Source organism: Rana temporaria, chromosome 6 (assembly GCF_905171775.1).
Source record: "Rana temporaria chromosome 6, aRanTem1.1, whole genome shotgun sequence".
Lineage (NCBI taxonomy): Eukaryota > Metazoa > Chordata > Amphibia > Anura > Ranidae > Rana > Rana temporaria.
In genome coordinates, this window is record NC_053494.1 from 221,609,889 (window position 1) to 221,623,782 (window position 13,894).

A 13,894-nucleotide genomic window follows, 5' to 3' on the forward strand; every position below is an offset into this window, starting at 1 on the left:
TCTGGGGTGTAGAGGGGTCAGAGTGCTGGGGGGATATCTGGGGTGTAGAGGGGTCACAGTGCTGGGGGGATATCTGGGGTGTAGAGGGGTCAGAGCGCTGGGGGGATATCTGGGGTGTAGAGGGGTCAGAATGCTGGGGGGGATATCTGGGGTGTAGAGGGGTCAGAGCGCTGGGGGATATCTGGGGTGTAGAGGGGTCAGAGTGCTGGGGGGATATCTGGGGTGTAGAGGGGTCAGAGTGCTGGGGGGATATCTGGGGTGTAGAGGGGTCAGAGTGCTGGGGGGGATATCTGGGGTGTAGAGGGGTCAGAGTGCTGGGGGATATCGGGGGTGTAGAGGGGTCAGAGTGCTGGGGGATATCTGGGGTGTAGAGGGGTCAGAGTGCTGGGGGGATATCTGGGGTGTAGAGGGGTCAGAGTGCTGGGGGATATCTGGGGTGTAGAGGGGTCAGAGTGCTGGGGGCATATCTGGGGTGTAGAGGGGTCAGAGTGCTGGGGGGATATCTGGGATGTAGAGGGGTCAGAGTGCTGGGGGGATATCTGGGATGTAGAGGGGTCAGAGTGCTGGGGGGATATCTGGGGTATAGAGGGGTCAGAGTGCTGGGGGGATATCTGGGGTGTAGAGGGGTCACAGTGCTGGGGGGATATCTGGGGTGTAGAGGGGTCAGAGTGCTGGGGGGGATATCTAGGGTGTAGAGGGGTCAGAGTGCTGGGGGGATATCTGGGATGTAGAGGGGCAGCCCGGGCTCAAGGACCAGCTGCTTTGAGGAAAGGGCAGGGGCCCCCATGCAGCTGGGGCTCCTGGGCAGTGCCCAGGTGTGTCCTTTCATTAAGACAGCCCTGCTCTAATGCCCTGTACACACGATTGGAGTTTTAGATTTAGATATCAGATATTTCAACCGCTATCAACAACAAACAAGACGATACTTGCTTGATTGCTGAACATGAACTGTTTATTAGAACCAAAATACAAGTCTTAGATACAGTAGAAGAGGAGGTTCCTCCCTCCTGCTCATATTACTCTAACAATACACCTGTAACCAGAAACATAAATTAACATGAGCTAATTAACTAATCCCTTAAAGCAGCCGATGTGACTCTGTGCCCTCCTGGGCATTGTTATGATAAATCAGGTTTTCACTACAGGTCAGACTTGTCGCCGACGTTATACGACGTTCTCTCGCGCGGGGGTCTCCAAACTGCGGCCCGAGGGCCAGATGTGGCCCTTTGCTAGCCTTTATCCGGCCCTTGGGGCACTATTCCTCCCACTGTCACCAGCAATATGACACTATGTTTTCCACTGATACCAATGATGGGATTCTTTTCCTCCTACTAATACCAATAATGGGGCACTACTTCTACTGACCACCAACCCTGAGGCCATATTTATTCTCACTGATGCTGAGCTTGGGACATTTTCTTACCCTGCTGGCCACAATCCGCCCCTCCTAAAGTCTGAAGGACAGTAGACTGGCCCTTTGTATGAAAAGTTTGGAGACCCCTGCAGTAGATGATACATTATCATAAGTATAAGGACACCTTCTCACAATAGCAGGAGCTCCAGCAGGAGTCGGCCCGTCTCCTACATTGTACAGAGGCCAATGTGATCGGCTCTCTCACCTAACATGTGGAGTTCAGAATCAAACAAACCAAGAATAGTCTTTACATCTATCCTGGGAGATATTGTGGAGAAATATTACTGTCCCATTTTAAGTAATCCAAGACATATTTTCTCAGTCACCCTGTACCAGGATGGACACAGGGTGACTTAGACATAAGAGGTGCATGGGGAGTTGAAACAAGGGTTTCCCAACCTTTCCAAGGGATTCTGGGTTCCCCCCCCCCCCCCCCCCCCCGTCACAGGAAGTCTATCCTGTCGCCTAAAAACGGAACTTTCACTTTCACTAATCCTGATAAGAATATTCTTCCTCTACAAGGGTTATCGTTTTCACACAGTCAGATTCTCCTTTAGAGAAAAGGATCCACTAAAGGTGGACAGAATAGGACAGGTTGTGGTAGAGAGTTCCAAAGAATGGAAGAGGCTCTTGAGAAGTCCTAAAGGCAAACTTGGGAGATGATGAGGTAAGAAGAGAGCCGGAGGTCATGGGAAGAGCAAAAGAGGACGTTTTGAGTGATATCTGGAGATGAGGTTGGTGATGTGGCTCGGGGTGGCTTTACATGTGGTTCTTAGTATTTTGAATTGTAATCATTGGCAAAAAGAAGCCAGTGGAGGGATTGGCAGAGAGGAGTGGGCACTGAATGATTGGTAAGGTGGAAGCCTGGCAGCAGCATTCATAATGGACTGAGGGTGGGATAGCCGGTGTAGAGGGAGGCCAAAAAGGAGGGAGTTGCAATAGTCGATGTGAGAGATAACAAGTGAGAAGATTGGTATATTGGTGGTGTGATTGGTTAGGAAGGAGCGTATTTTGATGCTTATGGAGGTTGAGGTGGCAAGATTTGGACATTGGCTGGATGTGGGGCCGGAAGGAAAGGTCAGAGTTCAGGATTACACCGAACATCCTGACATGAGAGGAGGCACTGAGAGTTGTGCTATTGATCCTGATGGAAAAGTTGGGGTAGGGGACATGGGGAGGGGGTAATATCATGAGCTAATTTTTAGAAATATTGAGTTTTAGGAAGTGGTGATATAACAGATATACCTGTCACCAGCATAGCGATGGTATTAGAATCCATACAAGGATATCGCCCTTCCCTAATTAGCAATGGTGGCGAGGCCATTCAATATCTGCAAATTTCAAGCAACGGTGAAAAGGGCAAATGGGCGATATTTCTGAGCACTCCACGTATGGCCAGGGTGGGGGGAGGAGGGAAATATGACAGGCAGAACATGTCCTTACAGAAAGGTGAAACCAACTGTCAACCGTTCTCATGGGGAATACAGACAAAGCTTGAATGAATGAGTGAGTAACTTGTATAGCGCTACAAATGCGAACTAAATCACCTCAAGGCGCATTTGCAGCCAGTGTCCGCCTGTGTCTTCAGAAGAGGTGGGTCTTAAGCTTCTTCCTGAAGGCCAAATGGTTTTCTTCCGATCGGATAGCCACGGGTAGAGCGTTCCATAGCCGTGTCCGCCTGTGTCTTCAGAAGAGGTGGGTCTTAAGCTTCTTCCTGAAGGCCAGATGGTTTTCTTCCGATCGGATAGCCACGGGTAGAGCGTTCCATAGCCGTGTCCGCCTGTGTCTTCAGAAGAGGTGGGTCTTAAGCTTCTTCCTGAAGGCCAGATGGTTTTCTTCCGAGCGGATAGCCACAGGTAGAGCGTTCCATAGCCGTGTCCGCCTGTGTCTTCAGAAGAGGTGGGTCTTAAGCTTCTTCCTGAAGGCCAGATGGTTTTCTTCCGAGCGGATAGCCACGGGTAGAGCGTTCCATAGCCGTGTCCGCCTGTGTCTTCAGAAGAGGTGGGTCTTAAGCTTCTTCCTGAAGGCCAGATGGTTTTCTTCCGAGCGGATAGCCACCGGTAGAGCGTTCCATAGCCGTGTCCGCCTGTGCCTTCAGAAGAGGTGGGTCTTAAGCTTCTTCCTGAAGGCCAGATGGTTTTCTTCCGAGCGGATAGCCACGGGTAGAGCGTTCCATAGCCGTGTCCGCCTGTGTCTTCAGAAGAGGTGGGTCTTAAGCTTCTTCCTGAAGGCCAGATGGTTTTCTTCCGAGCGGATAGCCATGGGTAGAGCGTTCCATAGCCATGTCCGCCTGTGTCTTCAGAAGAGGTGGGTCTTAAGCTTCTTCCTGAAGGCCAGATGGTTTTCTTCCGAGCGGATAGCCACGGGTAGAGCGTTCCATAGCCGTGTCCGCCTGTGTCTTCAGAAGAGGTGGGTCTTAAGCTTCTTCCTGAAGGCCAGGTGGTTTTCTTCCGAGCGGATAGCCACGGGTAGAGCGTTCCATAGCCGGGGTCCTTGGACTCCGAACCTTCATTTGCCTTCTGATTTGTAGCGGGTTCTGGGGATGTGGAGGAGGTTCTGGTTAGTTGACGGGAGGGGGGGAGGGGCTGGGGTATAGTGCTTTATTTTGTCGCAGAGGTATTGCGGGGCTTTTCCTTGGATACATTTGTGAGCGAGGCAAAGGGTCTTAAATGTTACCCGATCCTTCACGGCTAGCCAATGGAGGGTCCTCAGGGACGGGGTGATTGATTCCCAGTTTTTTTTTCGAGTTACCAGTCTGGCTGCCGTGTTCTGGACAACTTGTAGACGTGAAATTTGGTATTTGGGAAGTCCTAGGTAGAGTCCTAGGTCCTAGGTAGAGGGAATTTACGGCTTAGTATGGTCTGGAGGAGGAAGGAGGACATTACTCAGACCCCTTTCTGGGCTTTATAGGTACACAATGGGAAAGATAACTGTGGGTGGTTGGAGATATTTGGGATAGAGCAATAACATGTCTTATAATTATTTCCACTTTTCCTCACAGGGAAACCAACTCTAGAGAAAGAGGTGCCACCCAACCCTCCGTCCTCTCCGGTTCCGGTTCTGATTGAAAACATCCAGGACAGCTTCACTCCGGAGATATTGAACCTCCTGGTGGAGAACATCAGTGACAGATCCATGGACACCGACTTCTACATAGAGAGGATTCCGGAGATCCAATCAGCCGTCATCACCTTCACATGTGATACAGGTCAGACCCCCGACAAAGACAACGATTTATGAACAACTCCATAACAACCAATCACATTCCATATTTTATCTTATCAGTGCTGCTTAGAGAGCAGAAGATGATATGTGATTGGTTGGAATGGGCTGTAGAAATATTTATCTTTTTCCTCCGTTTCACATTAATCAGACTGACTTAATGTGAGGGAAGATGCAGGACCAATGTTTGGAGAAGGACCTTCCTGTGAACTGGTCACTAATTCTTTAACACGCTAGTTCAGGGATCTTCAAACTACGGCCCTCCAGCTGTTGTGGAACTATACATCCCACGAGGCATTGTAGAACTCTGACATTCACAGACATGAGTGGGCATGATGGGAATCGTAGTTCCTGAACAACTGGAGGGCCGTAGTTTGAAGACCCCTGCTCTAGTTAGTCTTGTCAAGGCGCTTGACTTAAACTGGCCTTACTTTGTGCAGCCGATGTTTGCGGCACTATGGGGGTAAAATAAATAGAATAATTGGGGTAGATTCAGAGATACGCCGCGTAAATTCAAATCTGCGCCGGCGTATCTTCTTTCTGTATTCAGAAAGCAAGATACGCTGACATTAGCCTAAGATACGACTGGCGTAAGTCTCTTACGCGTATCTTAGGGTGCATTCTCACGCTGGCCGCTAGGTGGCGCTCCCGTCATTTTCGGGGTAGAGTATGCAAATTACCTAGTTACGCCAATTCACAAACTAACATGCGCCCGGCGGTAGTTTTTTACGTAGTTTACGTTAAGGCTTTTTCGGCGTAACGTTGCTCCGGCTATTAGGTGGCGCAGCCAATGTTAAGTATGGACGTCGTTCCCGCTTCGAAATTTGAATTTTTTACGTTGTTTGCGTAAGTCGTTCGCGAATAGGGCTGGACGTAATTTACGTTCACGTCGAAACCAATACGTCGTTGCGGCGTACTCGGGAGCAATGCACACTGGGATATGTACACGGACGGCGCATGCGCCATCCGTACAAAACGTCAATCACGTCAGGTCATCACACATTAGCATAAAACACGCCCCCCTTCCACATTTGAATTACGTGGGCTTACGCCGGCCCCATTTACGCTACGCCGCCACAACTTACAGAGCAAGTGCTTTGTGAATACTGCACTTGCTCCTGTAACTAGGCGCGCAGCTACGTGAATCTACCCCACTGTGTACATGAACTGCCCTCCACAGATTGGAAGTCACTATTGGCGTATTACTACAACTGACATCCAATCAGTGCCGAGCCAGGCAGGTGGCACGCATGTATATAGATGGATGGGTGGGTGATGGCTTTTATCCATTTTATGATGCCCATTGGGTCCAGTAATGGGACCTCTCCGAAGCTTTAGACAGCAACTTTCAGGGTCAGTTCATGCCGTGATGTGCTCCTTTCCGTGTGTTCACTGGCTGCCTGCACTCCAGACCTTTCACCAATTGAAATGAAAAATACAACAAAGAAGACCCGAGGACTGTTGAGCAGTTCGAATCTTATATCTGGCAAGAACGGGACAACATTCCTCTCCCAAAACTCTGCCAACCGGTCTCCTCACTTCCCAGACATTTATAGAGTGTTGGTAAAAGAAGGAGGGGAGACTACATCATGCTAAACATGCCCCCGCCCCCAACTTTTTTGAGACGTGTTGCTGCCATCAATTTTAAAATCACTTGATTTTTTTTTCTTAAAATGGTCCATTTTCCCTGTTTAAGCATTTTATATGTTTTCTATTTTCTGTTGTAAATACAATAGGGGGTTTATGAGATTTGCAAATCATTGTATTCCATTTTTACGTAGGTTTTATACTGTGGTTGTAATTTTACACATCATTGGGCCTATTTAACCACTTAAGACCCGGACCATTATGTAGGTTAAGGACCTTGCCCCTTTTTGCGATTCGGCACTGCGTCGCTTTAAGTCACAATTGCGCGGTCGTGCGACATGGCTCCCGAACAAAATTGGCGTCCTTTTTTCCCCACAAATGGAGCTTTCTTTTGGTGGTATTTGATCGCCTCTGCGGTTTTTATTTTTTGCGCTATAAACAAAAATTTAACGAGAATTTTGAAAAAAAATCTATATTTTTTACTTGTTGCTATAATAAATATCCCCCAAAAATATATAAAAAAACGTATTTTTCCTCAGTTTAGGCCGATACATATTCTTCTACCTATTCCTATTTTTGGTAAAAAAAATCGCAATAAGCGTTTACCGATTGGTTTGCGCAAAATTTATAGCGTTTACAAAATAGGGGATAGTTTTATTGCATTTTTATTAATATTTTTTTTTTTACTACTAATGGCGGCGATCAGCGATTTTTTTTCGTGACTGCGACATTATGGCGGACACATCAGACAATTTTGACACATTTTTGGGACCATTGTCATTTTCACAGCAAAAGGTGCTATAAAAATGCTCTGATTACTGTGAAAATGACAATTGCAGTTTGGGAATGAACCACTAGGTGTCGCTGAAGGGGTTAAGTGTGACCTCATATGTGTTTCTAACTGTAGGGGGGGCGGGGCTGGACGTGTGACGTCATTGATCGTCTTTCCCTATGTCAGGGAACACATGATCGATGACAGTGCCACTGTGAAGAACGGGGAAGGTGTGTTTACACCTTTACACCTCTCCCTGTTCTTCAGCTCCGGGGACCGATCGGGTCCATGGGTCCCGCTGGTGCGGTCACTGAGCTTCGGACTGGGTCGCGTGCGCGCGCGACCCCACGGCTGGGCTTAAAGAGACACGTACAGGTACGTGATTGTGCCCAGCCGTGCCATTCTGCCGACGTATAACGGCGTGAAGGGGTCCTTAAGTGGTTAACAAACAAAAAAATGCATATCCATTCATCCATCCAATCTGCATGTACCTTCATTCTATTGGGTAAAAACAAATCTCCTTTTCTGGTCTGTTGTGGACAATAAACTACTGCATCATGGCCACTAGATGGAGCTGAGGAACATAGGAAATAAATACATCTTTGTAACAAGAGACATAGGGGCAGATCCACAAAAGAATTACGCCGGCGTATCTCTTGATACGCCGCGTAATTTAAAATTTTGTGCGTCGTATCTTTGTTTTGTATCCACAAAACAAGATACGACGGCATCTCGGATCGATCCAACAGGCGTACGTCTTAGTACGCCGTCGGATCTCAGGTGCATTCTTTTGGCGGCCGCTAGGTGGCGTTTCCGTCGATTTCCACGTCGAGTATGCAAATTAGCTATTTACGGCGATCCACGAACGTACATCCGGCCGGCGCTTTTTTTTTACGTCGTTTGCGTTCGGCTTTTTCCGTAAGTCGTTCGCAAATAGGGATTTGCGTAGAATGACGTCACCGTCGTAAGCATTGGCTTGTTCCGGTTTAATTTTGAGCATGCGCACTGGGATACCCCCATAGATGGCGCATGCGCAGTTAAAAAAAAAATTGTTTACGTCGGGTCACGACGTATTTACATAAAACACGCCCCCATCATATCCATTTGAATTACGCGCCCTTACGCCGCCAAAGATACACTACGCCGCCATAACTTACGGCGCGAATTCTTTGAGGATTCGAAAAAAAAAATAAGTTACGGCGGCGTAGTGTATCTTAGACCTCGTACACACGACCAGACATGTCCGATGAAAACGGTCCGCGGACCGTTTTCATCGGTCAGGTCTGGTGGGATCATTTAGTCTGATATGTGTACACACCATCAGACCAAATTCCCCACGGACAGAATACGCGGTGACGTGGCGGCAACGATGACGCGGCGATGTGCGCGAACCAGGAAGTTCAATGCTTCCAGCGGACATGTCCGATGAGTTGTACTAACCATCGGACATGTCCGACGGACAGGTTTCCACCGGACAAGTTTCTTAACATGCTAAAAAACTTTTGTCCGCTGGAAACCTAACCGCTAGGACGTACACGCGGTCGGACATATCCGCGGAAACTGGTCCGCGGACCAGTTTCAGCAGACATGTTTGGTCGTGTGTACGAGGCCTTAGATACGCTACGCCCGGCGGAGAGAAGCACCGATCTACGTGGATCTGCCCCACAATGTAACAATACTAGAGAACACTTGCGCAAATTAGCAAATAAATGTAGCTAATTGTTACAATGAAGTAAAAATAGGAAGCGAGCGATAGCTCAGCCGCTGCACACCTCGTCCCGTCCCTAATGGTTAGCAGGTAAAAGTAGCCTCAGCTTGATTCATCCAAGCCCTGCCCCCAACCTATTTCCATGATTAAGCCCCAGGGGCGGGGTGAAACATGTTGGGGGCGTGGCTTGGATGAATGAACTTGGGACGGGACGAGGTGTGCGGCGGCTGGGATTTTTTCTTCCTATTTCTACAGCTTTGGGTCTGGATGAATCTTTCCCCATCCCGCACCCTCACTAGTCAGTGGCTTCTCATTCATTGGACCTTGTTAGCCTGAATGGTGGCCACCAAGCCTTTTTTTTTCGTGGGTCACAATGGTTACGTGGGGCCATATTCTCACAAGAGTTACGACGGTGTATCTCAGGAAACTCCATCGTATCTCGGTTTTTTGACCCGCGTATCTATGCGAGTGATTCCTAGAATCATTTTCGCATAGATACGCTGAAGATCCGACAGGTGTAAGTCACTTACACTGTCGGATCTTAAATGTAATTCGCCGCCGGCCGCTAGGTGGCGTTTACGTTCTGGTCTCATTTGTTTATGCAAATGAGCCTGATACGCCGATTCCCGAACGAATTTGCGTCGCGTAGCAGTCGCTTACGTCGTTTGCGTAAGCGTAAACTTACCCCTGCTATATGAGGGGTAACCTTACGCCAGTCCGCCGTATCCATGTTAAGTATGGCGTCGGGTCCGTGTCGTCTTTTCCCGTCGGGTACGTCGTTTTCCTAAGTCGTTCTTCAATACGACTTTACGTCAATGACGCACACGTCGGCGTCATTGCCGTTTTCGGTCGAGAACTGGAGCATGCGCACTGGGCTATTTTAAGCCCGGCGCATGCCCAGTTCGAACGGCACGGGGGCGCGCTTAATTTAAATACAAGCCGCCCCCTTTGAATTACGCGGGGATACGCCGGGCCAATTACACTACGCCGCCGCAAACTACGGAGCAAGTGTTTGGGGAATACAGCACTTGCTCCTGTAAGTTGGGGCGGCGTAGTGTAAATGGCTTACGCGACGCCGCCGCAGGATCTACGAGAATATGGCCCGCGGTCTTTAGGTAAATTCCAAGCGTGTATCTACCTATTCACTGGGATGTGATGTTTCTCTTTTCACAGATATTGCCGATTTCATTGGAAAATTCTCCGGGAGCCCGAGAGTCAAACAGCATAAAATAACGGCGAAGAGTCTGGAGGAAACCAGAAGCGTCCGAGTGGAGGGGATCCCCCCCGACACCCCGGAGGAAATGGTCACACTTTACTTAGAGAGCGCAAGGAACGGAGGAGGGGATGTAGAAGATGTGACGATGTTATCAGATGAAGGAGCCGCGCTGGTCACATTTCACCAGGCAGGAGGTGAGAGGGATAGACGAGGAGGGCGCTGGGGGGTGGGGGTGGTAATATCAGGGGCAGGAGGGGGCAGACGTCATACTGTATTTTGTCACCCTATACAATGAATCAAGCACTTGCAGTGAGGGCCACAGAGTCCTGCCTACCGCAAAGAAATACAATAACCCATTAAAACATAACAGAGAAGAACCAGCTTTTGCTGCAATATTTACCTTCATTACAGAGATTTCCCCTGCTGTACTGTTTATTTTTTTTGGACCACTAGATGCGCTTACTGGGCCGGATTGAGATACATTGCAGTATCTGCCGGCGCGGCGTTACGTATGTCAGATACGGTATGCCGCCGTAACTTAGGGCGCAAGTTCCTTATGCAGAAAGAACTTGCGCCCTTAGTTACGGCGGCGTAACGTATGTGTGGCGGCGTAAGCCCGCCTAATTCAAATGGGGATGATGTGGGCGTGTTTTATGCAAATACACTGTGACCCCACGTATTTGACGTATTTTACAAACGGCGCATGCCGTGCGCATGCTCGAAATTCCGCCGCAAGTCGTCATTGCTTTAGACGTGAACGTAACTTACGTACAGCCCTATTCGCGAACGACTTACGCAAATGACGTAAAGTTTTCAAAACTCTGCGCGGGAACGACGTCCATACTTAACTTTGGCTACGCCTCATATAGAAGGGGTAACTTTACGCCGGAAAAAGCCGAACGTAAACGATGTAAGAAAATGCACCGGCCGGACGTACGTTTCTAAATCGGCGTAAATACCTAATTAGCATATTCCTCGCGTAAATATACGGAAGCGCCACCTAGCGACCAGCGTAAATATGCAGCCTAAGACACTTACACCGGTCGGATCTTAGGGAAATCTATGCGTAACTGATTCTATGAATCAGGCGCATAGATACGACGGCCCGCACTCAGAGATACGACGGCGTATCAGGAGATACGCCGTCGTATCTCGTTTCTGAATCCGGGCCACTGTATATTTAAGTGCTGAACACATTCTTTAACCACTTCAGCCCCGGACCATTTGGATGGCCAAAGACCAGGCCACTTTTTGGGATTCGGCACTGCGTCGCTTTAACTGACAATTGTGTGGCCGTGCGACGCGGCTCTCTAACAAAATTGACGTCATTTTTTCCCCACAAATAGAGCTTTCTTTTGGTGGTATTTGATCACCTCTGCGGCTTTTATTTTTTGCGCTATAAACAAAAATAGAGCGGCAATTTTGAAAAAATGCAATGTTTTTTACTTTTTGCTATAATAAATATCCCCAAAAAAATATATAAAAAAAAAACATTTTTTTTCCCTCAGTTTAGGGCGATACGTATTCTTCTACATAGTATTGGGGGAAAAAATTGCAATAAGCGTTTATTGATTGTTTTGTGCAAAAGTTATAGCGTCTACCAAATAGGGGATAGTTTTATGCCATTTTTATTAATATTTTTTTTTTACTACTAATGGCGGCGATCAGCGATTTTTATCGTGACTGCGACATTATGGCGGACACATCGGACGCTTTTGACACTATTTTGGGACCATTTTCACAGTAATCAGTGCTATAAAAATGTACTGATTACTGTGAAAATGACACTGGCAGTGAAGGGGTTACCTTAAGTGTGCCCTAGTGTGTGATTCTTACTGTAGGGGGGCGTGTGACATCACTGATCGTCGTTCCCTATGACAGACGATCAGTGACAGGCTCACTAGGAAGCATGGGGAGAGGTTTTTTTTACACTCGCCTCTCCCGTTCTTCAGCTCCTGTGACCCGATCGCAGGACACCAGCGGCGATCGGGTCCCGCGGGCGCGGTCACGAGGCTCAGGACCGGGTCGCGAGACCCACGTCTGGGCACTTGAAGGGCAACGTACCTGTACATGATTGATGGTGATTGGTGGTTAAAGAGGAATTACTATGGCTTCTTTTTTTATTGGTAAGCAAAACCTAATCATTTACCTCTCAGGGAGCTCTGTGAGATTTAGGTAATACCCACTTCAACCACTAGGTGACTCTGATAGTAGACACACGTGTTTTGAGCTTATCTTTTAATGAATATGTTACATTTTTCAAACTGTGTATCAGTTTTTATAATTTGTTCTGAGGAATATATATATAAGATTTGGGTATGCTGGTAACTGGCATAATATGAAATATGCTTAGTATAATTTTGATTCCTTTATACACATAAACTGGTTCTATATTTATATATAAATGTATATCTTTAACCACTTCCATACAGGGCACTTACGCAGCTTCCCGCCCAAGCCAATTTTCAGCTTTCAGCGCTGTCGCACTTTGAATGGCAATTGCGCGGTCATGCTACACAAAATTGGCATCCTTTTTTCCCCACAAATAGAGATTTCTTTTGGTGGTATTTGATCACCTCTGCGATTTTTTTTTTTTTTGCGCAACAACTAAAAAAAGACAGAAAATGTGGGGAAAAAAATACGTTTTAATTTTTTTCTGTAAATTTTTTTGTAAATACGTTTTTCTCTTTCAATTACGGGCACTGATATGGCGGCACTGATGGGCACCGATGAGATGGCACTGATGGACATCGTCAGACGCGAGTGAGGAAGAGCCATCAACGGCTCTTCCTGTTTACATCGTGATCGGCCATGATTGGACACAGCTGATCACGTGGTAAAGAGTCTCCGCCGGAGGCTCTTTACCGAGATTGGAGATGCAGGGTGTCAGACTGACACCCCGCATCACCGATCGCCGCGCTGCGCGCCCCCACGGGCGCGCGCGGCATGAAATCCTGCAGGACGTCCAGGAACGTCCTGTCAGGATTTCAAAACCACTTCCCGGACGTAAATCGGCTATAGGCCGGGCGGGAAGTGGTTAAAAACTGGTTTCTATAAGAAGGACACATGTTTGAGATATATATATTGTAAGGGGTTAGCGCGGTAGCGGGGTGTGTGACCCCCTGGATGGGTTCACTACCCACTGAATTTATACAGACAGGCAGTCGAAGACGGTTGAAAACAAAGATTTGGGTTTATTCTTCCATCTTGCTGGAAACAAGTGCAAGAATCCAAACAGCATAAACAAAATCAAACATAAAATAAACCCTGACCACTTGGGGCGTCTACCTTCACCACACAGGAGCCTATCTAGGGAGTCTGGCACAGCCTAGTGCTGGGCAGACACTGCTGGTCATACAGCAGAAAAACAATAGTCTCTTTTTGATTTTTATCACACAGAAAAATCAATCACCACCTCACCTCCTCAGAAGACTTTCAGCTACTGCTCTCCTTACTCACAAAGCCTCAGGATGCAGCAATTTGTGGTAATGCTCTGGATTACTTATAGAGGCCCTAATTGCCTCATTCTGAACAGCTGAAGTTTTCCAACGCCCTTAAACCTTTTCTGGCTACTTCTGCAGCCGACGCCTAATAACAATTGGTGTATTGTCTAAACAAGGCAGAAATGTATCTCCCGTCTGTGACAACACCCACAGATTTACCTGACTTTCTGTCACATACCCCCCCCCCTCTTGTTTCAACCCTAGGGTTGGGACACAGGTTGCCAGGCAGGCATGCACTCGGGACAACCCATCTGCATTCCCCATTTTAGCACCGGGGCGATGCGTTACCATAAAACTACATTCCTGGAGGGCCAGGAACCACCTATTTATTCTCCTATTGGTCTCTTTGTTCTGTGCCATCCACTTCAATGGGGCATGATCCGTCACCAGTTCAAACTGTCTACCCACGAGGTAGTACCGGAGAGAATCCAAAGCCCATTTCACCGCCAAACATTCTTTCTCAATGGTGGCA

General features: G+C 47.8%; 1 protein-coding gene across 1 annotated transcript in view; it reads left to right on the plus strand.

Annotated features, from left to right (window-relative positions):
• The window catches only part of LOC120944290 (protein mono-ADP-ribosyltransferase PARP14-like), a 77,041-nt gene that overhangs the window by 5,989 nt on the left and 57,158 nt on the right, over window positions 1-13,894 (plus strand). Inside the window, exons 4-5 of the mRNA XM_040358315.1 lie at window positions 4,416-4,622; window positions 9,877-10,113. Coding sequence (XP_040214249.1) covers window positions 4,416-4,622; window positions 9,877-10,113 — 444 coding nt within the window. The remainder of the gene's footprint in view (window positions 1-4,415; window positions 4,623-9,876; window positions 10,114-13,894) is intronic.